General features: G+C 44.5%; 1 protein-coding gene across 1 annotated transcript in view; it reads left to right on the forward strand.

The window, feature by feature from the left end:
• Positions 1 to 23,127: 23,127 nt before the first annotated feature.
• Positions 23,128 to 23,889, forward strand: part of TCF21 (transcription factor 21) — a 2,929-nt gene continuing 2,167 nt past the window's right edge. Inside the window, exon 1 of the mRNA XM_073673225.1 lies at positions 23,128 to 23,729. Coding sequence (XP_073529326.1) covers positions 23,280 to 23,729 — 450 coding nt within the window. The 5' untranslated portion in view covers positions 23,128 to 23,279. The remainder of the gene's footprint in view (positions 23,730 to 23,889) is intronic.

Genomic DNA, 23,889 nt, shown 5'->3' on the forward strand with positions numbered 1-23,889 from the left:
CATGCCACACAGAAGCCTCCTGGACCTCTTCAGAGCCAGAAGTCTCAGTCTAGCATGAGGATGCCCTAGGCTCCAGCACTCGCGGCAGTATAAAGAAGATCTGGCGAAGACCAGATAGGTGACGGTGAGAAGCAGAGGGGTTGGAGAGGTGAGCAGTGAGGTGAGTATAAGTATATATTTTTACTTTTATATACTACATTTATTATGCCCTGAGGTCAAATTTGAATTTTGCCTGACTCGCTCTTCATCTGTTGGGAGGTGCCTGAGCAATGTGTCTGTCAGTTTGTCTGCACACTTGCTAGTTGTCAGGTATCCTGTTCTTGTATACCTGCCTGTAACTGCCTGCTCCTGCCTGAACCTGCCATGCCTTCCTGTATACCAGCCGTGTCTACCTGTATACTAGCCGTGTCTACCTGTATGCCAGCCGTACCTGCCGGAACCTGCTGTGTCTTCCTGTATACCAGCTGTGCCTTCCTGCACCTGCCGTGCATTTGTGACACCCCAGGGGTCTGGTTGCCACAGTAATAGAGATATTACGTCTGAGAGCAGGTGGGAGGTCTCTTGGTCAGGAATCCTATGCATGCCACACCTCCTGCCCAGTCCTGGGAGGGGAAGAACTTCCCCTATATAAAGCTGGGGCTGAGGCAGGGTTAGTGAGTAGAGTAGAGAGAATAAGAGGAGCAGCATAGGAAAGAAAGATCAGGAGCTCAGTGGGAGCAGTGCTAAAAGGAATCAGGGGCTGGCAGCTGTAGAGCTCGCCCTGATTGAAGAGTTACCACCGGACCCGGAGTCCGAGGCTGTGGGGATTAACCCAGACCCAGCAGCAGAAACCGCCCGGCAGGGGATTTCAGGTCCTCTGGCCAAGAAACCCGAAGGAACGGTCACACGCGTGGGACCAGCACCGCCGTCGTGGAGCGGAAGCCACTAGAAGGCCCCGAGTCACCGGCCATACGGGTGAGCACCACACGGTACACTCAGGGACGTGGGCTACTTCTACCCGCCTCTAGCAAGGTAGCCAGAAGAGTACAATTAGTTGGGGAGGCCTACAACTCCGCCTGGCCAGGGGAGATCCCATCTGCTCAAAGACTGACCAGGCCCCGATCGCTAGCCAGTACTCCGGGAGGGTCTATCTTTATCACCAGTAAAGACCCTGAACTACACCGCATCGTCTCTGAGTGGTTCCTGCTACCCCCATGATCCACGTCGGCTGCCCTGAGGCCATACCCCTCCCGTTGGGGGTTATACCATCCACGCTGCACCATCCTTCCACCGGCCTCAGCGGTCTGCCCTGCAGCGGCAGCTCCATAGCTGCATTCAACGGGTGGCGTAGTCGTCCTACATCTACTGCTAATACTCAGCCACACAGTTTGACTCCCTGGGCACGGACCGGGTCACCGCCACGAAACTACTACCCCCAACAGGCCCGGCTCCGGGTAGTCCCCGCGTGCGCAACGCTACACTAAGTAGGCCCAGGGGCGCGTCAACTTTTGGCGTAGTCGGCAGGATACCGTGCCCGCAACCACCGGGTACTGCGTGCCTGAAAAAAGAGACTTTTAAACTAACCTGTGGTGAAGATTCCCGCCATCCGGCGCCATCTTCAGCCTTCTTCCCGCCATCCGCGAAGATTCTCGCCATCCGGCGCCATCTTCAGCCTTCTTCCCGCCATCCGTGAAGTTTTCACGCCATCCGGCGCCATCTTCTGCCTTCTTCCCGCCTTCCGTGGAGGTTTCCCGCCGTTGGACGCCATCTTGAAGACGCCGCGCGGGAAGAAGAGGGGCGTGGACTCCAAAAGCGCGCGAGAACTGAAGCCCCGCCTCACGTCCGGACGTTGCGTAAGGTCCTGGAAGGAGCCCAGCAGACGCCGACGTCACAGGAGCGCGACGGAAGGTCCTCAACCCTGACGATCCACTGCGGAGCCGCGGCCTACGGAAGAGGATCATCGCAAGGTAGGCCACGGTCCACTAGGGGGGGAGAAAGATGTCGGATACGGAGGAGAGCTTCACTGCCTCAACCCCCGCCAGCGCCACCGCTGCTGCAGTCATGCCTTTTACCATGCCCTATATCCCGGGAGCAGCCTGGCTACCCCAGTACTCAGGGGAGTCACATACCCTGAATGACTTTAAAGAAAAGCTGGATAGCCTCTTCCAGGTGTACCCCCTCACAGAGGAGCAAAAAGTGAGCATCCTGGTGGCCCAACTAACCGGGGCAGACCAAAGGGAGGTAAAGTCCTGGCCACCTGGGAGGAGGACTGTCGCAGGGATACTAACCCGGCTGAGGGACACCTTTGATACCCGCACCTCAGCCGAGATTAAGCTTAGATTCTACGGGTGCAAACAGCGAGCACATGAGAATATAAGGGACTATGCACTAAACCTACAAGAGGCCCTGAGAGCCATTAAGCAGACCGACCCTGACGGCGTGGGAAACGAGGACAGGCTGTTGACCGAACAATTTATAGAGGGACTATATTGCAATGCCCACCGAACCCAGTTGCGGGCAATGGCCTTACAGGATCCTCATCTGGACTTTGCACAGTTCAAGGACAGAGCCATCCGGGTGCTCCGAGAACCGGCACCGGGTGGCGCGGTGACCCACAGGCGCCCTACTACCGCTTACCACCAGGAGGCGGCGCCCTTGTCGACAGGGCCTGTGGGAGCTGACGCGCAGGCTTTGAACAATGACCCGGCTCCGGACCTGCACCATCAGGTCCAAGAGCTAGCTAAAAGCGTTGCTGCGCTAACCCGAACTGTGCAGTCTTTACAGGTTTCCACTCCAGGGAAGATCCAGCTGGCATCCGGACCGGAGGACATCCCTTGGCGTCGACCAAGGAGGACCCCACCGGCCAGAGGAAGACCCAGCGACCGATACAACGAGGACGGACAACCCATCTGCCGCCGCTGCAATCAACCCGGACATATGGCAAGGTACTGTCCTTTAAACTGGCACAACCTGGGGTAGAGGGCCAACCCCCAGGAAAAAGATCACCAGGCCCATCGAGCTGGCGCGACAAATATGTGGGAGGACGTCCAGTCTTGCCTGTGGTACTGGATGGCATTCCTATGAGTGCCCTACTGGACACCGGGTCACAGGTCACCACCATCCCGTACGTGCTCTTCAAGCAGTACTGGAATGACTCGGATATAACCCGCTACCCTGACGACGACTTGAGTATCATTGCAGCAATGGTCAACCCGTGCCGCAGATCGGATTTAAAGAAATGACCATTAAAATCGGTAGAGTCGAACTGGCAGCACAGGGACTGATCATTGTGGACATTGACAAGCGCGAGAGTCACCCAAAGATAACTCTAGGAACTAATGTGATTGAAAATTGTCTTGCAGAGGTGATTTTCATTTTACAGCAGGTTGCCAAGAACGCCAGCTCCGGCCAACAGCGGGTGCTCCAGAAAGAGATCCGGGCACTGATGCGACGGCAACAAGTGGAACTCTCCGGTGGTGAGATTGGTAGCGTAAGAATGTGTGACCCTTTCCCTATTGCCATACCCCCGAAAAGTGAAATGATGATTTGGTGCCGGGCAGCTATTGGTCTGAGAGGTAGAGATTACCAGGCCATGGTAGAACCAGTCTACTCAGACAGTAGGCCCACCATTTTGACAGCACGGGGGGTAGTTGATGTACGCCATGGGAGGGTGCCCGTTCGTATAATAAATATCAGGAAAAGGGAAGTATACCTGCCCCGGTATGCTACGCTAGCCAAATTATATACTATCAACCAAAATTCTATACAGTCTGTGGAACCCTTGCCTCCATCTCACCCGGAGGAGGGTAACGGCTCTACGAAAATAATGGAGGATTGGTGTCAGCAACTACATTTGGGTGCTGACTCCACTCCCTCCCACCAGAAACAGGGAGTCTACCGGGTGGTTCAAGAGTACGAGAGAGTGTTTAGTAAACACCCGTTAGACTTCGGGCGAGTAAAGGGGGTAGAACACCACATCCCCACGGGAGACCATCCTCCCATAAAAGAGAGGTATCGACCCGTACCCCCTGCACACTACCAACACGCCAAGGGGATGCTTAGAGACATGAAGGAGGCTGGGGTAATCAGGGATAGCTGTAGCCCCTTGGCAGCTCCACTAGTCTTGGTCAAAAAGAAAGACAACACCATGAGAATGTGTGTAGATTACCGGAAAATTAACCGTATCACACACAAAGATGCGTACCCCTTACCAAGAATAGAGGAGTCTTTGGCTGCTTTAAAATCTGCTAACTTCTTCTCCACCTTGGATCTCACTAGCGGGTACTGGCAGGTTCCTGTAGCAGAGGCGGACCGGGAGAAGACCGCATTCACCACCCCGATGGGACTTAGCGAGTTTACCTGCATGCCGTTCGGACTCTGCAACGCACCAGGAACCTTCCAGCGATTGATGGAATGCTGTCTGGGACACCGAAACTTTGAGACGGTCCTGTTATACCTGGACGATGTCATCGTCTATTCCAAGACCTACGAGGACCACCTGAAACACCTGGCGGAAGTGTTCGAAGCTCTGGCAAGTTACGGCCTAAAGGTGAAACCCTCCAAGTGTCACCTCCTGAAGCCAAAGGTGCAGTACCTGGGACACGTGGTGAGTGCTGACGGAGTGGCTCCCGACCCTGATAAGATCACCGCAATTAAGGAATGGCCAAGCCCCTCCAGCGTAAAGGAAGTGAGGCAGTTCCTCGGGTTGGTAGGCTACTACCGAAGGTTCATTCCCGGTTTCACCAAAAAGGCAGCTCCTATGCAGGACCTCCTGATAGGCCAGTCTAGGAAGGCCAAGAACCAGAAGCCACCCTTCAGATGGGAGAAGCTGGAAGAAGAGTCCTTCCGCCAGCTGAAGATGGCCCTCACGGGGGATGAAATCCTGGCGTACCCTGATTATAGCCAGCCCTTTATCCTCTACACCGACGCCAGTAACATCGGGCTAGGAGCCGTACTGTCCAAGATCCAGCAGGGGAAAGAACGGGTAATTGCTTACGCCAGCCGAAAACTGCGACCCACCGAAAGAAACCCTGAGAATTACAGCTCATTTAAGCTAGAGTTCCTGGCAGTGGTGTGGGCAGTCACCGAACGCTTTAAGAACTACCTCGCTTCTTCCCGGTTCACCGTGTACACGGATAACAACCCGTTGACACACCTGGACACTGCAAGACTCGGTGCCCTAGAGCAGAGATGGATGGCCCGCTTGTCCAACTATGAGTTTACAATCAAATACCGGGCAGGACGCTCCAATACCAACGCAGACGCCCTGTCCAGGATGCCAAACCTACCGGACGTAGGGGAAGATTCAGAGGAACTGGAAGAAGTTGAGCTCCCCGCGTTCCACCGTCATGGGACTATCCAGTATTCCCACCGTGTAAGAAGTAAGCAAACCGCTACGTTCAACCCCTTACCTCATTTCAACTGGGTGGAGACGCAAGACAGTGACCCTGCCGTCCGTCTGGTAAAGGAGATGCTGACTCGGCCAGATGCACGCCTTGATCCAGACGCTCCGGAGGAAGCCAAGCAACTGTGGGCTGAGAAGAGTCGACTGTTCCTTTATAAGGGAAAGTTGTGCCGCAGAATGGTTAACTCCCGGACGCATGAACTAATCTGGCAAGTAGTGGTGCCAAGAAGAGACGCAGCTATGGTGATGGAGGCATACCACGACGGAGCTGGGCATTTCGGATGGAAGAAGCTGGAGTTTCTGCTGCGCGGGCGGTTCCATTGGGTAGGCATGAGAGGAACCATCGAGAGGTGGTGCAGAGACTGTGGCCCATGCAACTTAAGAAGGAGGGACCGTGCCAGCCAGAAGACTCCCCTGTGGTCCATCATCACCAGACAGCCGTTGGAACTGGTAGCCTTGGATCATGTAAAGCTGACCCCAAGCAGAAGTGGCTACGTCTACGCGTTAACCATCGTGGATCACTACTCCCGGTTCTTGGTTGTCGTCCCCGTCAAGGACTTAACGGCTCACACAGCAGCTAGAGCCTTCCAGCAGCACTTCTGCCGTCCGCATGGATACCCGGAGCAGGTGCTGACGGACCAGGGGCCTGCCTTTGAAGCGGAGGTCTTCCAGGAGTTCTGCACCCTGTATGGATGCCGGAAGATAAGAACAACACCCTATCACCCGCAAACTAATGGACTTTGTGAGAAAATGAACCAGGTGGTGATAGATCTCCTGAAAACATTGCCCCTGGAGGAACGCAGTCTGTGGCCTGAGAAGCTGCCCGACCTGGTGGACCTATACAACCACATCCCTGTAGGTTCCACCAACTGTACCCCGGCTTACCTAATGAGGGCAAGACCTGGTAAGCTTCCTGTTGATCTGGAGATGGGAGTCCTGACACCCGAGGACACTTCACCAGAAGCCAACTGGGACACAGAGAGGCAGCAGCAATACCGAAAAGTACAGGAGAGCGTGGAGCGTAGTCTCTGTCAAGCTAGGGAAAGACAAGAGAAAACTTACAACCAGTATGCTCCTGCTGTTCCCCTGGTGCCCGGAGAGCAGGTCTTGAAGAGGAAAAGACGGCTCCACAAGTTGGACGACCAATGGGAGAAGGACCCGTACACCGTACTGCCCTCAAGCCACGACAACCCGAAGATCTGTACAATCAGTAAAGACGGAGGGGAAACCACAGCCATTGTATCCCGGGATCACCTAAAGAAGTGTCCCGAACAGCTACGGAACCCTGAAGAGGAACAAGAGGACCCTCGACCCGTAGAGGAAAGGGAAGATATGGTTAGTACTGTGCTCGGAGACTTCCCTCGGTCTTGGACTCAAGTCAATGGTGCTGTTGTGGTACCCGTCCTCACGTTCCTCCAACCAGCATCCCAAGTGCCTACGGAGACGCAGGTAGAACTGGAAGAACAGCCGGTCCAGGAGGCAGAAGGCCCCACACAAGCAGACCAGGAAAATCAACCCTCTGCTTATAGTGAGCCTGCCATACCCCTAGTGAGCCAAAGAGTCCGTAGACGGCTGCCCAGTTTACCCTTGACAGCCCCTATACCCTGTAGCTCAGGACCAATCAACCAGCTCCGTAGGTCCACTAGGGTCACTAGAGGCCAGCTGCCCATACGGTGGAGGATCTAAATATTCAAGCTATTTTATTAATGTTTACCTGTTTATTGTTGCTTGTGTATAATTATGTGTTTCTAGTTATTTATAGGAGTCTTTGGTGGATTTACCGGGAATCCTTTGTGTATATAGTTGGAGCGTAACCCAGGACGGACTGAAAGACTGTTAAGGACTCGGGGCAGGACAGACCCCTACTTGGTTACGTCTCCCTGTGTTGGTGAAATGGACACCCTTGTTTTCTTGAAAAACTGCACCCGGTTGCGGACACGCCGTGACCATCCTAATGTTTTTCTTTATTGCGTTGTTTCTGTTTGTAATTTGTTATGTTACAAAAATATGTTTAGTCCCGGAGTACTAAATTTTACTAGGGGGGAATGTGACACCCCAGGGGTCTGGTTGCCACAGTAATAGAGATATTACGTCTGAGAGCAGGTGGGAGGTCTCTTGGTCAGGAATCCTATGCATGCCACACCTCCTGCCCAGTCCTGGGAGGGGAAGAACTTCCCCTATATAAAGCTGGGGCTGAGGCAGGGTTAGTGAGTAGAGTAGAGAGAAGAAGAGGAGCAGCATAGGAAAGAAAGATCAGGAGCTCAGTGGGAGCAGTGCTAAAAGGAATCAGGGGCTGGCAGCTGTAGAGCTCGCCCTGATTGAAGAGTTACCACCGGACCCGGAGTCCGAGGCTGTGGGGATTAACCCAGACCCAGCAGCAGAAACCGCCCGGCAGGGGATTTCAGGTCCTCTGGCCAAGAAACCCGAAGGCACGGTCACACGCGTGGGACCAGCACCGCCGTCGTGGAGCGGAAGCCACTAGAAGGCCCCGAGTCACCGGCCATACGGGTGAGCACCACACGGTACACTCAGGGACGTGGGCTACTTCTACCCGCCTCTAGCAAGGTAGCCAGAAGAGTACAATTAGTTGGGGAGGCCTACAACTCCGCCTGGCCAGGGGAGATCCCATCTGCTCAAAGACTGACCAGGCCCCGATCGCTAGCCAGTACTCCGGGAGGGTCTATCTTTATCACCAGTAAAGACCCTGAACTACACCGCATCGTCTCTGAGTGGTTCCTGCTACCCCCATCATCCACGTCGGCTGCCCTGAGGCCATACCCCTCCCGTTGGGGGTTATACCATCCACGCTGCACCATCCTTCCACCGGCCTCAGCGGTCTGCCCTGCAGCGGCAGCTCCATAGCTGCATTCAACGGGTGGCGTAGTCGTCCTACATCTACTGCTAATACTCAGCCACACAGTTTGACTCCCTGGGCACGGACCGGGTCACCGCCACGAAACTACTACCCCCAACAGGCCCGGCTCCGGGTAGTCCCCGCGTGCGCAACGCTACACTAAGTAGGCCCAGGGGCGCGTCACATTCCTGTATACCAGCTGAGCTTCCCTATATACCAGCCGTGCCTGCCTGCACCTGCCGTGCCTTCCTGTATTCCAGTCGATCCCTTCTGTATACCTGCTGTGCCTGCCAGCATTTGCCGTGTCTTCTTGTACACCTGCTGTTACTTCCTGTATGTCAGCCGTGCCTGCCTGTACCTGCTGTGCCCACCCATTTGTGGCCGTTCCAGCTTCCTACCACTTTGGAAGTCAGCTGCCATGTGTCCAAGGTCTGTTCTGGAGTAGCACCTGGCATCCATCTGGAGCCAAGTCTAACCACACCTTCAGGGGCTATAGGGAAGAGTCAGGTGTTCATCTGGTCCAGTCTCTCCTTGGTCCACAACACAGTGGTTCCACTACCACATATGTTCCACTTTCAATCTATGGTCCCTGATCGTAATCTTATACTTTCCCTTCTATTGGTGTCGCTCTGGTTCTGCGGCTCCTTCTTGTGATCACAACTTCTGACTGTCCGGAAGTCAGAAGTAACGGGCACAAGCTCCCAATGCAAGTCTATAAGAGGCAGAAGGAAGCTCTCATACACTTGTATTAAATAATGACCTTCAGTTCATGCAGCAAACACTGGAGTGATTCAACAGGTGGTGGAGATAGAAAGTGAAGACACCGACTGGGAGGTATGAGACTAGGGTCAGACACTTTAGATTAGAAACACAACTTTAGCATTGCAATAAAAAGAAATGCTGGATGGTGTTTTAATGAAAATTCTAAGTCCCATATTAATATGTATGTTGTATTGTGTGAATGTGTTAAAATAAATACCAAAACCATTTTCTCTTATTCCAAGCACTGTTATGGACCCCTTCTGCACCTTGTGACCGCAATGCAGAGTAGCCGCTTCACACAGCATCCCATGTGTGGACCAGAAGTCGCTTTCTCAATTTAAATTTTGAGAGCCTCTATGTGAGTCTCATAGGCTTACATTGAGAACAAAACTTCCAGTCTGCACAAGACAATGAGTTGGCCATGTGTCTTGGAAGACGATGGGAACAGCACTAGTAATGGGGGGGGGAAGGTGGCGCTTGCTAAGTGATTAAAAAATACCATTTTTCATGGGAATGCTTCTTTAAATATACTGTATATCCTTTTAATAACAAGCAGGAATAGTCTTAAAGGGCATCTACCAGTTCATTCAACCCTGCCCTGAACCCACCCAAACTGATTAGGTTATGAGAACATAAGTAATTCAGTACGCTTATTAAACAAAAGTACTGCAGTATTGCTTGGAAATCCATTGTGCAGTATAAATAGTGAGGCTGGAAATGCTTTGGAGGGGTGGACTGAGCACATCCCCTGTCTCCGCTCCCAGCTCCATTCTCAGCCTAACCACAACCTCCACTAGGTGCCTGACATGCTGCAGCACTGCTAACTAGCTGTTAGTCTCCTGGTAGAGGGCAGAATTAAGCTGAGAATGGAGCTGTGAGCAGAGGCAGTGGATTTACAGCTTCATATCAATAACACTTATAAAAGGGATTTCTCGGCAATACAGCAATGCTTTTATTTAGGAAACATACTGAATTACGTATATACTAATATACACAGTCTTGCAACTGATTTGGGGGGATTGAATGAACTGACAGATTCCATTTAAAGGGAGCCTGCCAGGTGAAAAAAACGTTATTATCCTGCAGATATGGGGTTAGTCTGCAGGTTAATAGCATTCTGAACCTGCCCAGCGCTGGCACTTAAAACCCCACTGCCGGGAGGAAATGAACTTTATTCCTACCAGTAGTTTTCGTTTTTCAGTCACAGGGGTGGTGACGTTGCAGGTTCATCACTCAGTGTATAGAGAGCGGCGGCTGTAACCGCACCCCCTGCCCTGATTGACAGCCGACACTATTGCTAAGCTGCTGTCACTCAGTGTCGTGGTTACGGTTATAGCCGCCGCTCACTATACACAAAACAGTGTCTGAACCTGCGACGGCGCCGCCCCATTGACTAAAACCTGAACGCTATCGGGAGGAATAAAGTAAATTTCCTTCTGGCAGTGAGGTTCTAAGTGAGGATTAGAATGTTATTAAGCTACAGATTAATTCCATATCTGCAGGTTAATAGTGTTTTTTTCACGTGACAAGTTCCCTTTAAGTATGCCCCTTTTATAACAGTTATGATCCATTAAATGAAATAAAGTTGAAATTCCTCCTAATAAAACATAGTATTATTAAGGACACAAAGATTACTGCAAAAGACCTATAGTACGGGGACATATAGATGCAAATGCAGCTCCTCTATAATGAAAACTTTACATTGATTATGAACTCCACAGCCTAAATGTACTGGCCATAGTTCTCATGTCAGGCAAATTCCTAAATAGGCGTAGGTGGACAATCTCCATACCAAGGTAGACATCTAAGGCAGTGCAAGAATTAGCACAAATATACAGTAAGTAACCTAGTTGGAGAAAAAGAAAAATGGATACCCATCTCACATAACACGCATGTCGCCAAGCTTCATAAGAGGGCCTTGTAGCTACGGAGAGAAATGGCCTGCTCTAAAAGGAAAGGGTAAACCAAAAATCAGAGGTGTCGTCATATGTGGACTGTGATATTATGCCCAGATGTGGAAAGAGACGTAAGACCCAACTTTAATGAACTGGGTCTTATGGTGCTTGGATGGCAGTAAACGGTTGATAGCAGAATGTGGTGTCCTATGCATTAAAGTAGATTGGAGTGCACTTGATAATTCTAGTAGGGGTGCGAATGAAGTGGGGTATATATCCCCCATTGCCAGAAAACACAAAAGATTTACTGCACACTCTTGTACGATGCAGGAAGTTTAATAGTCATATATTTCAATACATAGTACCATAGTTCAGTAAGATCTATGCCACTGGAGACTAAGAAAATGTTTCAATATTTCGATAGTTCAACAAGGTCACTGTGAAAGCGGTTGGATGAGGGCTGAATGTGTTATGTATTAAGAGGACATGTGATGGCATCAGTAGATCATAGGTGTTGAGGAAGTAGAATGACATCCGGTCACACGTGTCAGATTGTCACATGTTAGCGGAGTATGTCTCCCTCTTAACTAATGGACCTCAGCCAATCGCCTCTACGCAGGCACCATTTTCACCACATCATGGCATGGCCACAGGTGAAGAATATTTGAAGGAGGTTTAGTGCATAATGAGATAGAATTATTATTAGAGTATCTCTCTCAGCACATAGCAGCAGGTCATTGCCTATAGTTATCCTTTTTTTGTTGGTAAGTAAGGCTGTCCTGAACACCCAACAACAAAAATCATACACTACTTAATCACAGTCCCATCTTCCACCTCTACTGCCTTGGACATTGGTGGCCGACTATTAAGCAAAGATGCACCAACTTCATGCAGTATGTGATCCTCAAAGCCGATATTCTCTTGGCTAGAAGAAAACACCTGGCCTACCTAACCAGTATAACGTAACTAGAGGAAAAAGTGAACAAATTTCCAGGACTTTTACATGCCTTTAATAAATGAGGTGATTCCTGGTCATACAGCCAGATGTATGCCAGCATTGCAATGTACACCAATCTCATGCAACTATACTGAATGTGGACAAAGCTGCCATTTTATTACTAATATACACATTTCCCACTACAAGATATTCTAATAAATTCTAAACCACTTGTGTATTATTATTTTATTATTACAAACTATTCTCTGAGCTTTTTCCAATCTAGACATACAATTTCTAGATTTTTTTGTAGCTTTTTTTTTTAATAATGCATTACCTGTAACATTAAAGTGTTAAGCTTTTAGCAGCAACTTTACAAGAAGTAATTTAAAAATATATATTATTATTTTCGGTGGGATCGTTCCAATTATACATGTACTAGTTTACATTGCAGTGACAGCTCCGCAGTTACTTGGTTTCTATTTTAAACAAGTCATGTTTAAAGGCACTTAGTGAAAAGCAATATATGACAGCTATAGATAAATGGTGGACCACTGGCAAAAGGTGGGTGACTATAAATGAAAGGAGGGGGGACTAAAAGCACTACTCTGGAAACAAGAGATGGTGGAGGAAAATGACATTTTATGTACAGCTAGCTTCATAAAAAGGGTAGGGACTGCAGTGATGTCTCCTGGGTCTTTATAACATGGTAGGCTTTTACTAAGCTCAATAGAATGTACTAAAATCAGTTTTAACCTATAGTTAGTAATGATTAATTTCAAATTCTATTCCTATTTGGTTTCAGCCTACAAGAATATAAACTTTCCTAGTTTTAATAACAACATAAGAGTATTCCTTTGGATTCTGTTAATAAGGAGCTAAATTGGCAAAATTTCAATTGTTGTGGAAAATCTAAAAAAAATGTGTTCGGCTACGTTCCTGCAATGAGTTTTTGGTGAGTTTTTTTACATTGCGTATTTTCAAAAAATTGCAACTACCCAATTTTACTTAATGGATGCAGAACTGGTGCCGAAAATCTGCAACATCAAAAACGCAGCAAAAGCTCATTGTGGGAACGTAGCCTAAATTCTTCATATTGGAGAAATTGTCCACTACTTGGACAACTCTTTCTCACACTCCACGCTTGGCGACGATAAAATAAAAAAGCTCATACTCGCCTCCCGTGCTGACGTCGTTCCAGCGGTGTCAGCACTCGCTCTTCCCAGGGCTCCCATCCTGCTGTTGTGACACGTGAGCTCAGTACCCAATCAGCGCTGGCGTTACTGTCCCCGCGTCCTGTCAAATTGATCATGAAGAGGAAGTCAGAGATCAGCTGCAGCCCGGACTGCCTCTATATGTTTGATTTGTCTGAAGTTGGAGACAGTGATGCCAGCGCTGATTGGGCGCCGGGGTCATGTGTCACAACAACTGCACTAGAGCTGACACTCCTAAAAAACGGCGCCTGCATGGGAGGGGAATATAGGCTTTTTTATTTTATCAGGGCCAGACATTTAGATCAAGAAAGGGTTGTTCAAGTAGTGGACAAACCCTTTAAAGGAGTTTTCCCATTTCAGAAAATCGTTTTCTCAGGTGTATTTTGTTTAGAAAGAAAAAAAAATGTCCTTTCCTTACCCTTCCAGGGTCCAGCGCCAATTTTCTGCCACTGCTCCTAATGTCTGTTGTTGTCTGCAGCACTAATGTCACATTGGCAGCGCTGCAGCCAATCCCTCAGTTCAGCAATTCTGCCTGTGTAGACGATATGAGACACTGAGCACTGATTGACTGCAGCACTGTTGACAGGACATCAGCGCTGCAAAAAACAACAGATACCAATGCCGTATTGGAGAAAGTATAGTTTATTTTCTTAAAACAAACTGCACTAGGGTCCACAGTTTTTCTGAAACTGGAAAACCCCTTTAATTAGTCAGGTCCCAAGTCATTAAAAGTAATTTCTAGGAATTACTATATGATGCCATGAGTCACAGCTTATATTTCAGGTTGTTGATGACAAAGTGATTTGCTACATTGTAAACTTAAATGGCAGAGGCATGAAAGAATAGCTATTTCCATCAGCATGAAGTGGGAGGATTATTTGGATTCACAGCAAATTCTACAGCTGTGATAGGGGCTTAGCAACTTTGGTGGAACTTTGTGTTGTCATTTTATAAAAGTGAAGTACAATTTTTGAAAGTTCTATGAGGTAATATATATCTTCCCAAAATCCAATGGTACAGTTGTGCTCAAAAGTTTACATACCCCGGCAGAATTTTTCTTTTCTTGGCCTTGTTTCAGAGAATATGATGTTTTTGGTTGTCATTAAGTGGCTTCACCCAACCAATAACCATGAGTGGAGAAAAAGTTTTTTTGTTATCATTCATATTCTCTGAAACAAGGCCAAGAAAGGAAAAATTCTGCCCGGGTATGTAAACTTTTGAGCACAACTGTATGTCTTGTAGTAAAGAAACTAAATTACAAGGTTGACCGTAATCAATCAAAATTAACAGAGTTCATGTATTGAAGTCCCACAGATTGGAAGCAACATGTTGACATAAACAAGTTCCATATACAACAAACAGCGTATGTACAGAAGGTGTTAGATAGCCACTGTGGTAATAAACAGTACATGGTGAGAGATAGACACCCTTCTTTGAAATGTAGCATGTATGTAAGAGATAAGGTCCTTACATCATAAAAAAAGTTCATATAGGATTTCGAAAAAATACTAACAGCTGCACCACGGAACATTGAGAGCAAGCCCATGGACACCAACTTGAGGTCCACTATATAAACTATCAAAAAAAGCAGTCTGTACTCCAAATAAAGTGTACAACAATGCACTTTTATTGAATCATTTCAAATGTGAAGTTTCAGCTCCAGTAACAACAGTGGCTCACCAGTGTACATTAGGAGTTACAGTGGGTTGACATGGTACGATCCAGGCATTTAAACCATCGACTGGATTTGTACAAGCTAATTAGCAGTTGTTTAGAGGCCTCTTTACACAGACATCAGACGACTGTTCTATGCACACAGAACGATCATTAATACTATCATTCTCTCTTCATAGAATGTTATGTTATCGGAAGCACATCTGTTTACACAGGGCGGTGTGCTGCCAATAATGATGATTTCTATGAATGTCATGTTATCGGCAGCACATCTGTTTATACGGGGCAGTGTGCTGCCAATAATGATGATTTCTATGAATGTCATGTTATCGGCAGCACATCTGTTTACGCAGGGCGGTGTGCTGCCAATAATGATGATTTCTATGAATGTCATGTTATCTGCAGCACATCTGTTTACACGGGGCGGTGTGCTGCCAATAATGATGATTTCTATGAATGTCATGTTATCGGCAGCACATCTGTTTATACGGGGCGGTGTGCTGCCAATAATGATGATTTCTATGAATGTCATGTTATCGGCAGCACATCTGTTTACACGGGACAGTGTGCTGTCAATAATGAAGATTTCTATGAATGCCATGTTATCGGCAGCACATCTGTTTATACGGGGCGGTGTGCTGCCAATAATGATGATTTCTATGAATGTCATGTTATCGGCAGCACATCTGTTTACACGGGGCAGTGTGCTGTCAATAATGAAGATTTCTATGAATGCCATGTTATCGGCAGCACATCTGTTTATACGGGGCAGTGTGCTGTCAATAATGAAGATTTCTATGAATGCCATGTTATCGGCAGCACATCTGTTTACACGGGGCAGTGTGCTGTCAATAATGATGATTTCTAAGAATGTCATGTTATCGGCGGCACATCTGTTTACACGGTGCAGTGTGCTGTCAATAATGAAGATTTCTATGAATGCCATGTTATCGGCAGCACATCTGTTTATACGGGGCAGTATTTTGCCAATAATGAAGATTTCTATGAATGTCATGTTATCGTCAGCACATCTATTTACATGGGGTAGTGTTTTGCCAATAATGAAGATTTCTATGAATGTCATATTATCGGCAGCACATCTGTTTATACGGGCAATATGTTGCCTATAATGATCATTTTTAAGCCAGAATAAAAATAATTGCTCCATACAAACAAGAATTCTACTTGATCACTAGGTGTTTGCCACCATGTTTGATAGTTGGGATTAAGTGTTACTACAAAATCTCGTTCCTTGATTATTGACATGTTCGAATGGGCCATGACAAGCACTATATTCCAATAAACTGTGCATGTATGTGTAATAGAGCCTTCATCACAATAATCAGTGTATGTAGGAGTTGGAGATCCTCCATCTGTTAGGGATTTCTGCATTTTGGTTACTGGCTCTTGTGAGTTGGAGATGTAGTGCAACCATTTAGGTCTTAAAGGTCAATGTAACATAACTTGTTATTCACTACAATACATATGCTTCTATATAAAACAAAGCAAGGTGGATGGATTTATAGCCAAGTAGATTGTATCTTTCCTGCCAACCATAGGTTTTAGTACGGGAAAATGAGTGGTAATTGAAATGGTTAGTTTTCCGATATGATATATCTATGTATGACATAATTTCCATGATGAAGCTTTCTACCCTCACACAACGCCAATACTTATGTGATATACATGCAAGACAATACAGTGTATTATTTGTATGGAATGTAAGATGACTGAACAGATTCTGTTGGCATGTATAATCTTAAGTCTAAGTGCTCACGATGCAGAAATGCTCTGGATTTTTTCCTGAGCGTTTCTGCATCTCCCTGGCAGAAAAAACGCATGTGGATTTTACGTGTGTTTTTCCTGCCAGGGACAAGCGGATGTGAAGCATTCTTCACATGCATTTCCGCAGGTGAGTTGTTTTAGCATCACTTGGAAAGTGCTTGACAACTTGGTCACACTATATAAATCCATGCAAACGGCATGGATTTATATAGTGTGACCGTAAAGAATGGTAAAAAATAAAAAATAAATATTATACTTACCTTCTGATGGCCCCCGGCGTCCTTATCCGATGCGTCCTCTCTCCCCAGTGTCTCGCGGTTGTGTAAATGGACCTGCCATGACGTCATTTAGTCATGTGACGGGTCACGCGACAGCCATGTCAGGCAGGTCCTTTTAGACCATCGTGAGCTGCTGGGAAGCCAGGATGGATCGCTGAGGAAACCGGGGGCCATCAGAAGGTAAGTATAATGTATATTTTTTATTTTAATTCTTTTTTTTTACAGGTACTATGGTACCTGGGTCTGGATGAGAGTCTCCTCTTCTCCAAACCCGGGTACCATCCGTACATTGAATCGCTTAATATCCACATGTGCACATGTAGTCATGAGGATATTAAGCGATTCAATGTAAGTCAGTGGTGGCGAAAAAAACGCAATTACGCAAAATAATTGGTAGTGCTGCATTTTTTTCCGCAATGATTATCCGCAGCGGAAATTTCCGCAGCATGTGCACAGTACATGCGGATTATCATTGGGGAACATGGCAGACCTTCTACCATGCGTTTTTTAAGCGTTTCTGCAGTGGAATTGCCGCTGCGGAAATGCTTAAAAAACGCAAAGTGGGCACACAGCCTTAGAGTTGCTTAAACTTCTACTACCTCTATTCTAAACCATTCCTTATCAGTACCACAGGTTTTCTACTTTAAATAGCAACAACGGATGAACCAGACAGGAGGAATGATCCCATTGCAATAAATGGGATCAGTTCCTCTATCATTTTCCTTCTGTCATTTTAGCTAATCACCGGATGGAAACTATTCTGTAATGCTGGATATTTGGAATGGGTAAAGTCATGTTTATACCACTTGAGTGCCCTAAATCAGATGTTTATTTATTTATTTTTAAAAACACTGCATAAAATGATACATAAAATTAAATCTAAACGATACAACGATGCATAAAAAGGTGCAGTATCTAGCTTACAATTCATTGGATCTGTCAAATGAATATATTAAAAATATGCATAACAGATGATATTTTACTGATGATTTCATTCTGTTTTATAAAGTGAACTAATATTTTTATTATTATTATTATTTAGTTAGACACAAATGTATGGAAATGTAAACATATATGCAAGCAAATATATTCCTATGCTTTCTGATTCATCTATCATTAAGGCAAGGCTTACATCTGTGTTGAAGAGTCCATTAGGAGCCTTCTTCGTAGATTCCGACAAAACATAAAGTAAAATGCTGAGCAGTATGTTCTGGAAAAAATAAGGAACATTATGCCAGAAACTTATGGACCCCAGTTTACTCAATACAGTTTGTCGCCAGGCTGCACGATAGAAGGTTATGGGAACATTATACTATAGGACTATATCTTTTTTCTGCTATACAGATGTATATGTGTGACATAATCCAAAAACAAAGTGCTAATTGAGCCATAGTAGGATGAAAAGGATATTTAAAACTACATTACAAATGTAACCAAATCCTAAATATTTATTAATTTATCCTTTTTGTCAAATATGTATTTGTCCTCCCTCAATAAATTGATGTAATAGTATGTGTATATATATATACAGTGAAGGAAATAATCATTTGATCCCTTGCTGTTTTTGTAAGTTTGCCCACTGACAAAGACATGAACAGTCTATAATTGTAAGGGTGGGTTAATTTTAACATTGAGAGATAGAATATGCAAAAAAATCAAGAAAATCACATTGTATAAATTAGATACATTTATTTGCATTTTGCAGTGAGAAATAAGTATTTGATCCCCTACAAACCATTATGAGTTCTGGCTCCTACAGACCAGTTAGATGCTCTTAATCAACTCATTACCTGCATTAAAGACAGCTGTCTTACATAGTCACCTGTATAAAAGACTCCTGTCCACAGACTTAATTAATCAGTCAGACTAACCTCTACAACATGGGCAAGACCAAAGAGCTTTCTAAGGATGTCAGGGACAAGATCATAGACCTGCACAAAGCTGGAATGGGCTACAAAACCATAAGCAAGACGCTGGGTGAGAAGGAGACAACTGTTGGTGCAAGCAACAGTAAGTAAATGGAAGAAATACAAAATGACTGTCAATCGACATCGATCTGGGGCACCAAGCAAAATCTCATCTTGTGGGGTATCCTTGATCAGGAGGAAGGTGAGAGATCAGCCTAAAACTACACGGGGGGAACTTGTTAATGATCTCAAGGCAGCTGGGACCATAGTCACCAAGAAAACCATTGGTAACACATTACGCCTTAAAGGTTTAAAATCCTGCAGTGCCCGCAAGGTCCCCCTGCTGAAGAAGGCACATGTGCAGGCCCGTCTGAAGTTTGCCAATGAACACCTGGATGATTCTGTGAGTTATTGGGAGACGGTGCTGTGGTCAGATGAGACAAAAATTGATCTCTTTGGCAGTAACTCAACTCGCTGTGTTTGGAAGAATAGAAATGCTGCCTATGACCCAAAGATCACCGTCCCCACTGTAAAGCATGGAGGTGGAAACATTATGTTTTGGGGGTGTTTCTCTGCTAAGGGCACAGGACTACTTCACTGCATCAATGGGAGAATGAATGGAGCCATATATCGTAAAATCCTGAGTGACAACCTCCTTCCCTGCGCCAGGACATTAAAAATGGGTCGTGGCTGAGTCTTCCAGCAAGACAATGACCCAAAACATACAGCTAAGGCAACAAAGGAGTGGCTCAAAAAGAAGCACATTAAGGTCATGGAGTGGCCTAGCCAGTCTCCAGACCTTAATCCTATAGAAAATTTATGGAGGGAGTTAAAGCTCCGAGTTGACAAGTGACAGCCTCAAAATCTGAATGATTTAGAAATGATCAGCAAAGAGGAGTGAACCAAAAGTCCTCCTGACATGTGCCCAAACCTCATCATCAACTACAAACAACGTCTGACTGCTGTGCTTGCCAACAAAGGTTTTGCCACCAAGTATTAAGTGTTGTTTGCCAGAGGGAACAAATACTTATTTCTCACTGTAAAATGAAAATAAATGTATCTAATTTATACAATGTGATTTTCTTGATTTTTATTTTGGATTTTCTATCTCTCAATGTTAAAATTAAACTACCCTTAAAATTATAGACTGTTCATGTCTTTGTCAGTGGGCAAACTTATGAGATCAGCAAGGGATCAAATGATTATTTCCGTCATTATATATATATATATATATATATACATATATATATATATATATATATATATATATATACTAAAGCATTACATCTATTTATTGTGATGTGGGTGGGGTTAGTGGCATTCTTACTTACTCAGTTCTGCTTCATGCTACATCTAAGAACTCTGATTGTGTCACAACTGCTGCATCCAGTGTACGGAGTGATACATTGTTGGAATCAGGTTCTCTTTCATGTTGCTCTTAGATGAAATAGCAAAAAAACATGGTGACAGAGTCCCTTTAAGACTCTAAAATCGGGACATAGATCTCCCTGACAATCGGCCTCCAGGGCTTATTTTAAATAAAAGAGGCTGTTACCAGTGTGAGACATGTAATGACTGACAGTCATAAGCACTTTATTATCTTTATAACATTTCCCAGAATGCCATTTTACCTTATTTTTGTATTCCCACAGTTGATAGTGGGTAAACACTATGGTGCACTATGGATCAATAACAAATGTAAATCATGAATGATAAGTTCCCTGAAAGACTTGAACTGGACAAATCCATTGATCTTAGCAGCAAATACATAAATGATCATTGTTATGCACATTGCTGTGCTGCTTCCAGCAGTCTGTATTCCGTTAACTAGTATCAACTACAGTAATATCAATATGTGGTGGTTACATTTAATTGTCAGATGCCCTTGCAGTCAAGAGCAATAGCTGCACATACTGGAAACTCATGGCTGAAGCATATTTTTGCATTTCTTCTATGTAGCTTTGAAAATAAGTTTTGTAATAAACTTGATTAATAAAATGGAAAAATATATACATCTATTTGTACATTTGGGTTTATGGAACAGCATCAAACAATTTACAGAGAGTACAAATCATGACAGGCGCTGCCTTTGTGTCAATTCTAAACTGTCATTGGTTCACAGGAAGGCAATTTTGGTCCACACATTGATTAATAAGTTTAAAGAACTAAAACAAATAAAAGGTCTTTAAAACTAGACACACATCCAATATAATTGAGAGAAAATATTAAAAGAAAGATGGTATTACATAAAATTTCCCAAAGCTTAATGAAACTGAAAGGTAGAAAATATTTTTTGAAGTCTATATATACATTCAGTAAAATAGATAGCATCATACAGATCATCCAACACTCCCCAATTGTATGCTGGATATAAGCAGAAGTACTATAAACATGAGTCAGTTGGGCTCATATCATGAAAAGTAATAGGAATGTCCTCCAGAATACCCCTCCCGCTTTCTGGAGCAGATATGAATATACACAAGGATCAGCAAAGCCATTAAACAAATCGGACTAAAGTGTCACCCATTAGCAATTTTATATTATACATATAAATATTACATATATAATGTATATATATATATATATATATATATATATATATATATATATATATTCATCCATGAAGCACCACAACCTAATTTGTGCATATAGCTCCTGGAAGCATATGTGGAAAATAGACAAGCAAATAATTATTTTTATTACTGTTATTATTATTTTATTATTAGTAATTTATTGTTGTTGTGAAGATGATGATGATGATGCAGAAGAACAAAAACAACGACAACCATTACTATTATTAATACAATATTTCCATTCCTTTTTTTAACTTCTAATAAAATCTCACATATTGCCTATTTCACATGTAAATACAAACTTATTTGTAGTGGTGTCAGCTATGAAGCAAAAATATAGACTTGTTTTTGCAGATATTAAATATATATTCATATGGTATAATCAAATGAATGCCATACCACTGAAAAATAAAGTGTCAGAACTGGTTTCTATTTCACTAATCTTGTTTTTATCCTTTGAGTATTGCCAACTTATTCTCAGGAAGGAAACAAACTATATAATTACTCCTTATCTCATCATTGTTTTCCTATTAGTTATTTCTTGCTATATACACACCTTTGATGCCTATCTATTTATCTGTCTGTCTCTCTATCTCATATGTATAGATCTAGCTTGTAGCTAGAAGTCCATATACTATGTGGATGTGTTTATCCTATACATCTGTCTGTGGATATCTATGTGGCTATATACATATATAGCTCAGTGGACACAGAAGAGGATGTGCCTAGCATATTACAGCCTTGAGACACAGCAGATGAGAAGCTGCAGGACTCAGTGTTACTGCTCCCTACCAGTATGACTTAATCTGAATATACACTTCTTTCACATTTATTCTGGGCTTTAAACTTTCTAAAACAATTTAAGTGATGTTTTTGGTTTTTTTAATGTTTTTTTTATGGTACAAGACAAATCTTACCTCTATCAGCCGCATGAAGACCTATTTATTACTGGACACAGGAAAATATGGAATAAGTTGCGACAATGAAATGTAATAGATGTCGGAATCTGCCTTTTCCATTGCTGTATATTTTATAGCCTAATAAAGTGCTAGCAATAAATCGCTATCCTGGTTATAAGAGCTAAAATAGATGATAAATTAAATAAATAATGCAATGAATATGGGTATATTAAAATCACTGAAAACATAACTGATATTGATAGTATTGAGGCTCTTTTTATGCTTCTTTTGCAGATGTTTAAATATGTCCTTTTCAGTGTTCATTGAACATGAGTATACAGAACACATATACCATAGATCTCATCAATATTAATATTCATAGACAGTATAAATATTTGTTTTTATAAGCTCCCTTATATCACAGGATCCCCTCTTCTCAACTCTCCTTTTCTATGCAGGATCCTCCGCAGAGCCAGGGCTGGCTTGTTATTTTTGCACTAGTCACCTAGTAATGGGGTTTCATGGCCTTTGACCTCAGTCATCTAGGAGACATTGGAGGATATTACAATAGAGTTCAGCCGAGGGCACCTTGTGTAGATATCACAGGATGTTTTCATACAATATTCCTATTGCTTGCTTTAAACATTTTTCTCTGTCTCAAAGAAAGTGACTTTACTATTTCATAGATTTGTAAAAAGTAACATTTCATTGGCTCTTTTTAGTTTAATCCAACTGTTTTATATTCCTGTATGATTTAAATGCAAATGGTGCAAATATTAGGTGATTTAAGTGTTATAAAGTTTAATATGTGAAAAGTCTATAAATGCTGAAATTCCTTGAGCCTTGCAAGATAGTGATGAGCAGGGGGAGGAATACGTGGGCTGGCAGGAGACAGAGTAGACCATGTCCTCCTCCTCCTCCTGGTATCATTAGGCCCGGCCTCTCCCCGCCCTCCATCCCATAAATAAATGACTACTGTCCACACGAAATTCCACTGCTCTCCTCCTAAGACAAACACTGGAACAGGCGTGTCCCCTGCAGGCTGCTAATCAAACACATCCCCTATTATTATCCTGCATCCATTCCCACCTGGACCATAGGAGGAAGCAGGGACAGCAATGTCTACGGGCTCTCTGAGTGATGTAGAGGACTTCCAGGAGGTGGAAATGTTGGACTGTGATGCCATGAAACTGGATTCTAGCAAAGATTTTGGAATCTCAAATGACAGCAATGAGGAAAGTTCCGCTTGTGACAATGAGTCTCCTAAGAAAGGCAGAGGAACTACAGGGAAGAGGAGGAAAACCCCACGCAAGAAAAGTCCTCTGACTGGGGTTAATCATGAGGGAAAGCAGGTCCAGAGGAATGCGGCTAATGCCAGGGAGAGGGCCAGGATGAGGGTGCTCAGCAAAGCTTTTTCCAGGCTCAAGACCACCTTACCCTGGGTACCACCAGATACTAAACTTTCCAAGCTAGATACCCTGAGGCTGGCATCAAGTTATATAGCTCATCTAAGACAGATCTTAGCCAATGACAAGTATGAGAATGGTTACATCCATCCTGTTAACCTGGTAAGTACAGCTGTACCATCAAGCTCTTTCCATTGAATATACTTGTCAGTTCTATCTATCTATCTATCTATCTATCTATCTCAAATCTATCTAATATATATCATTCTATCTACTTCATATCTATCATTCTATCTATGTTTAATATATATCATTCTACTTC

Source organism: Phyllobates terribilis, unplaced genomic scaffold, assembly GCF_046119375.1.
Source record: "Phyllobates terribilis strain yellow unplaced genomic scaffold, ASM4611937v1 Scaffold_3__8_contigs__length_932513732, whole genome shotgun sequence".
Classification (NCBI taxonomy): Eukaryota; Metazoa; Chordata; class Amphibia; order Anura; family Dendrobatidae; genus Phyllobates; species Phyllobates terribilis.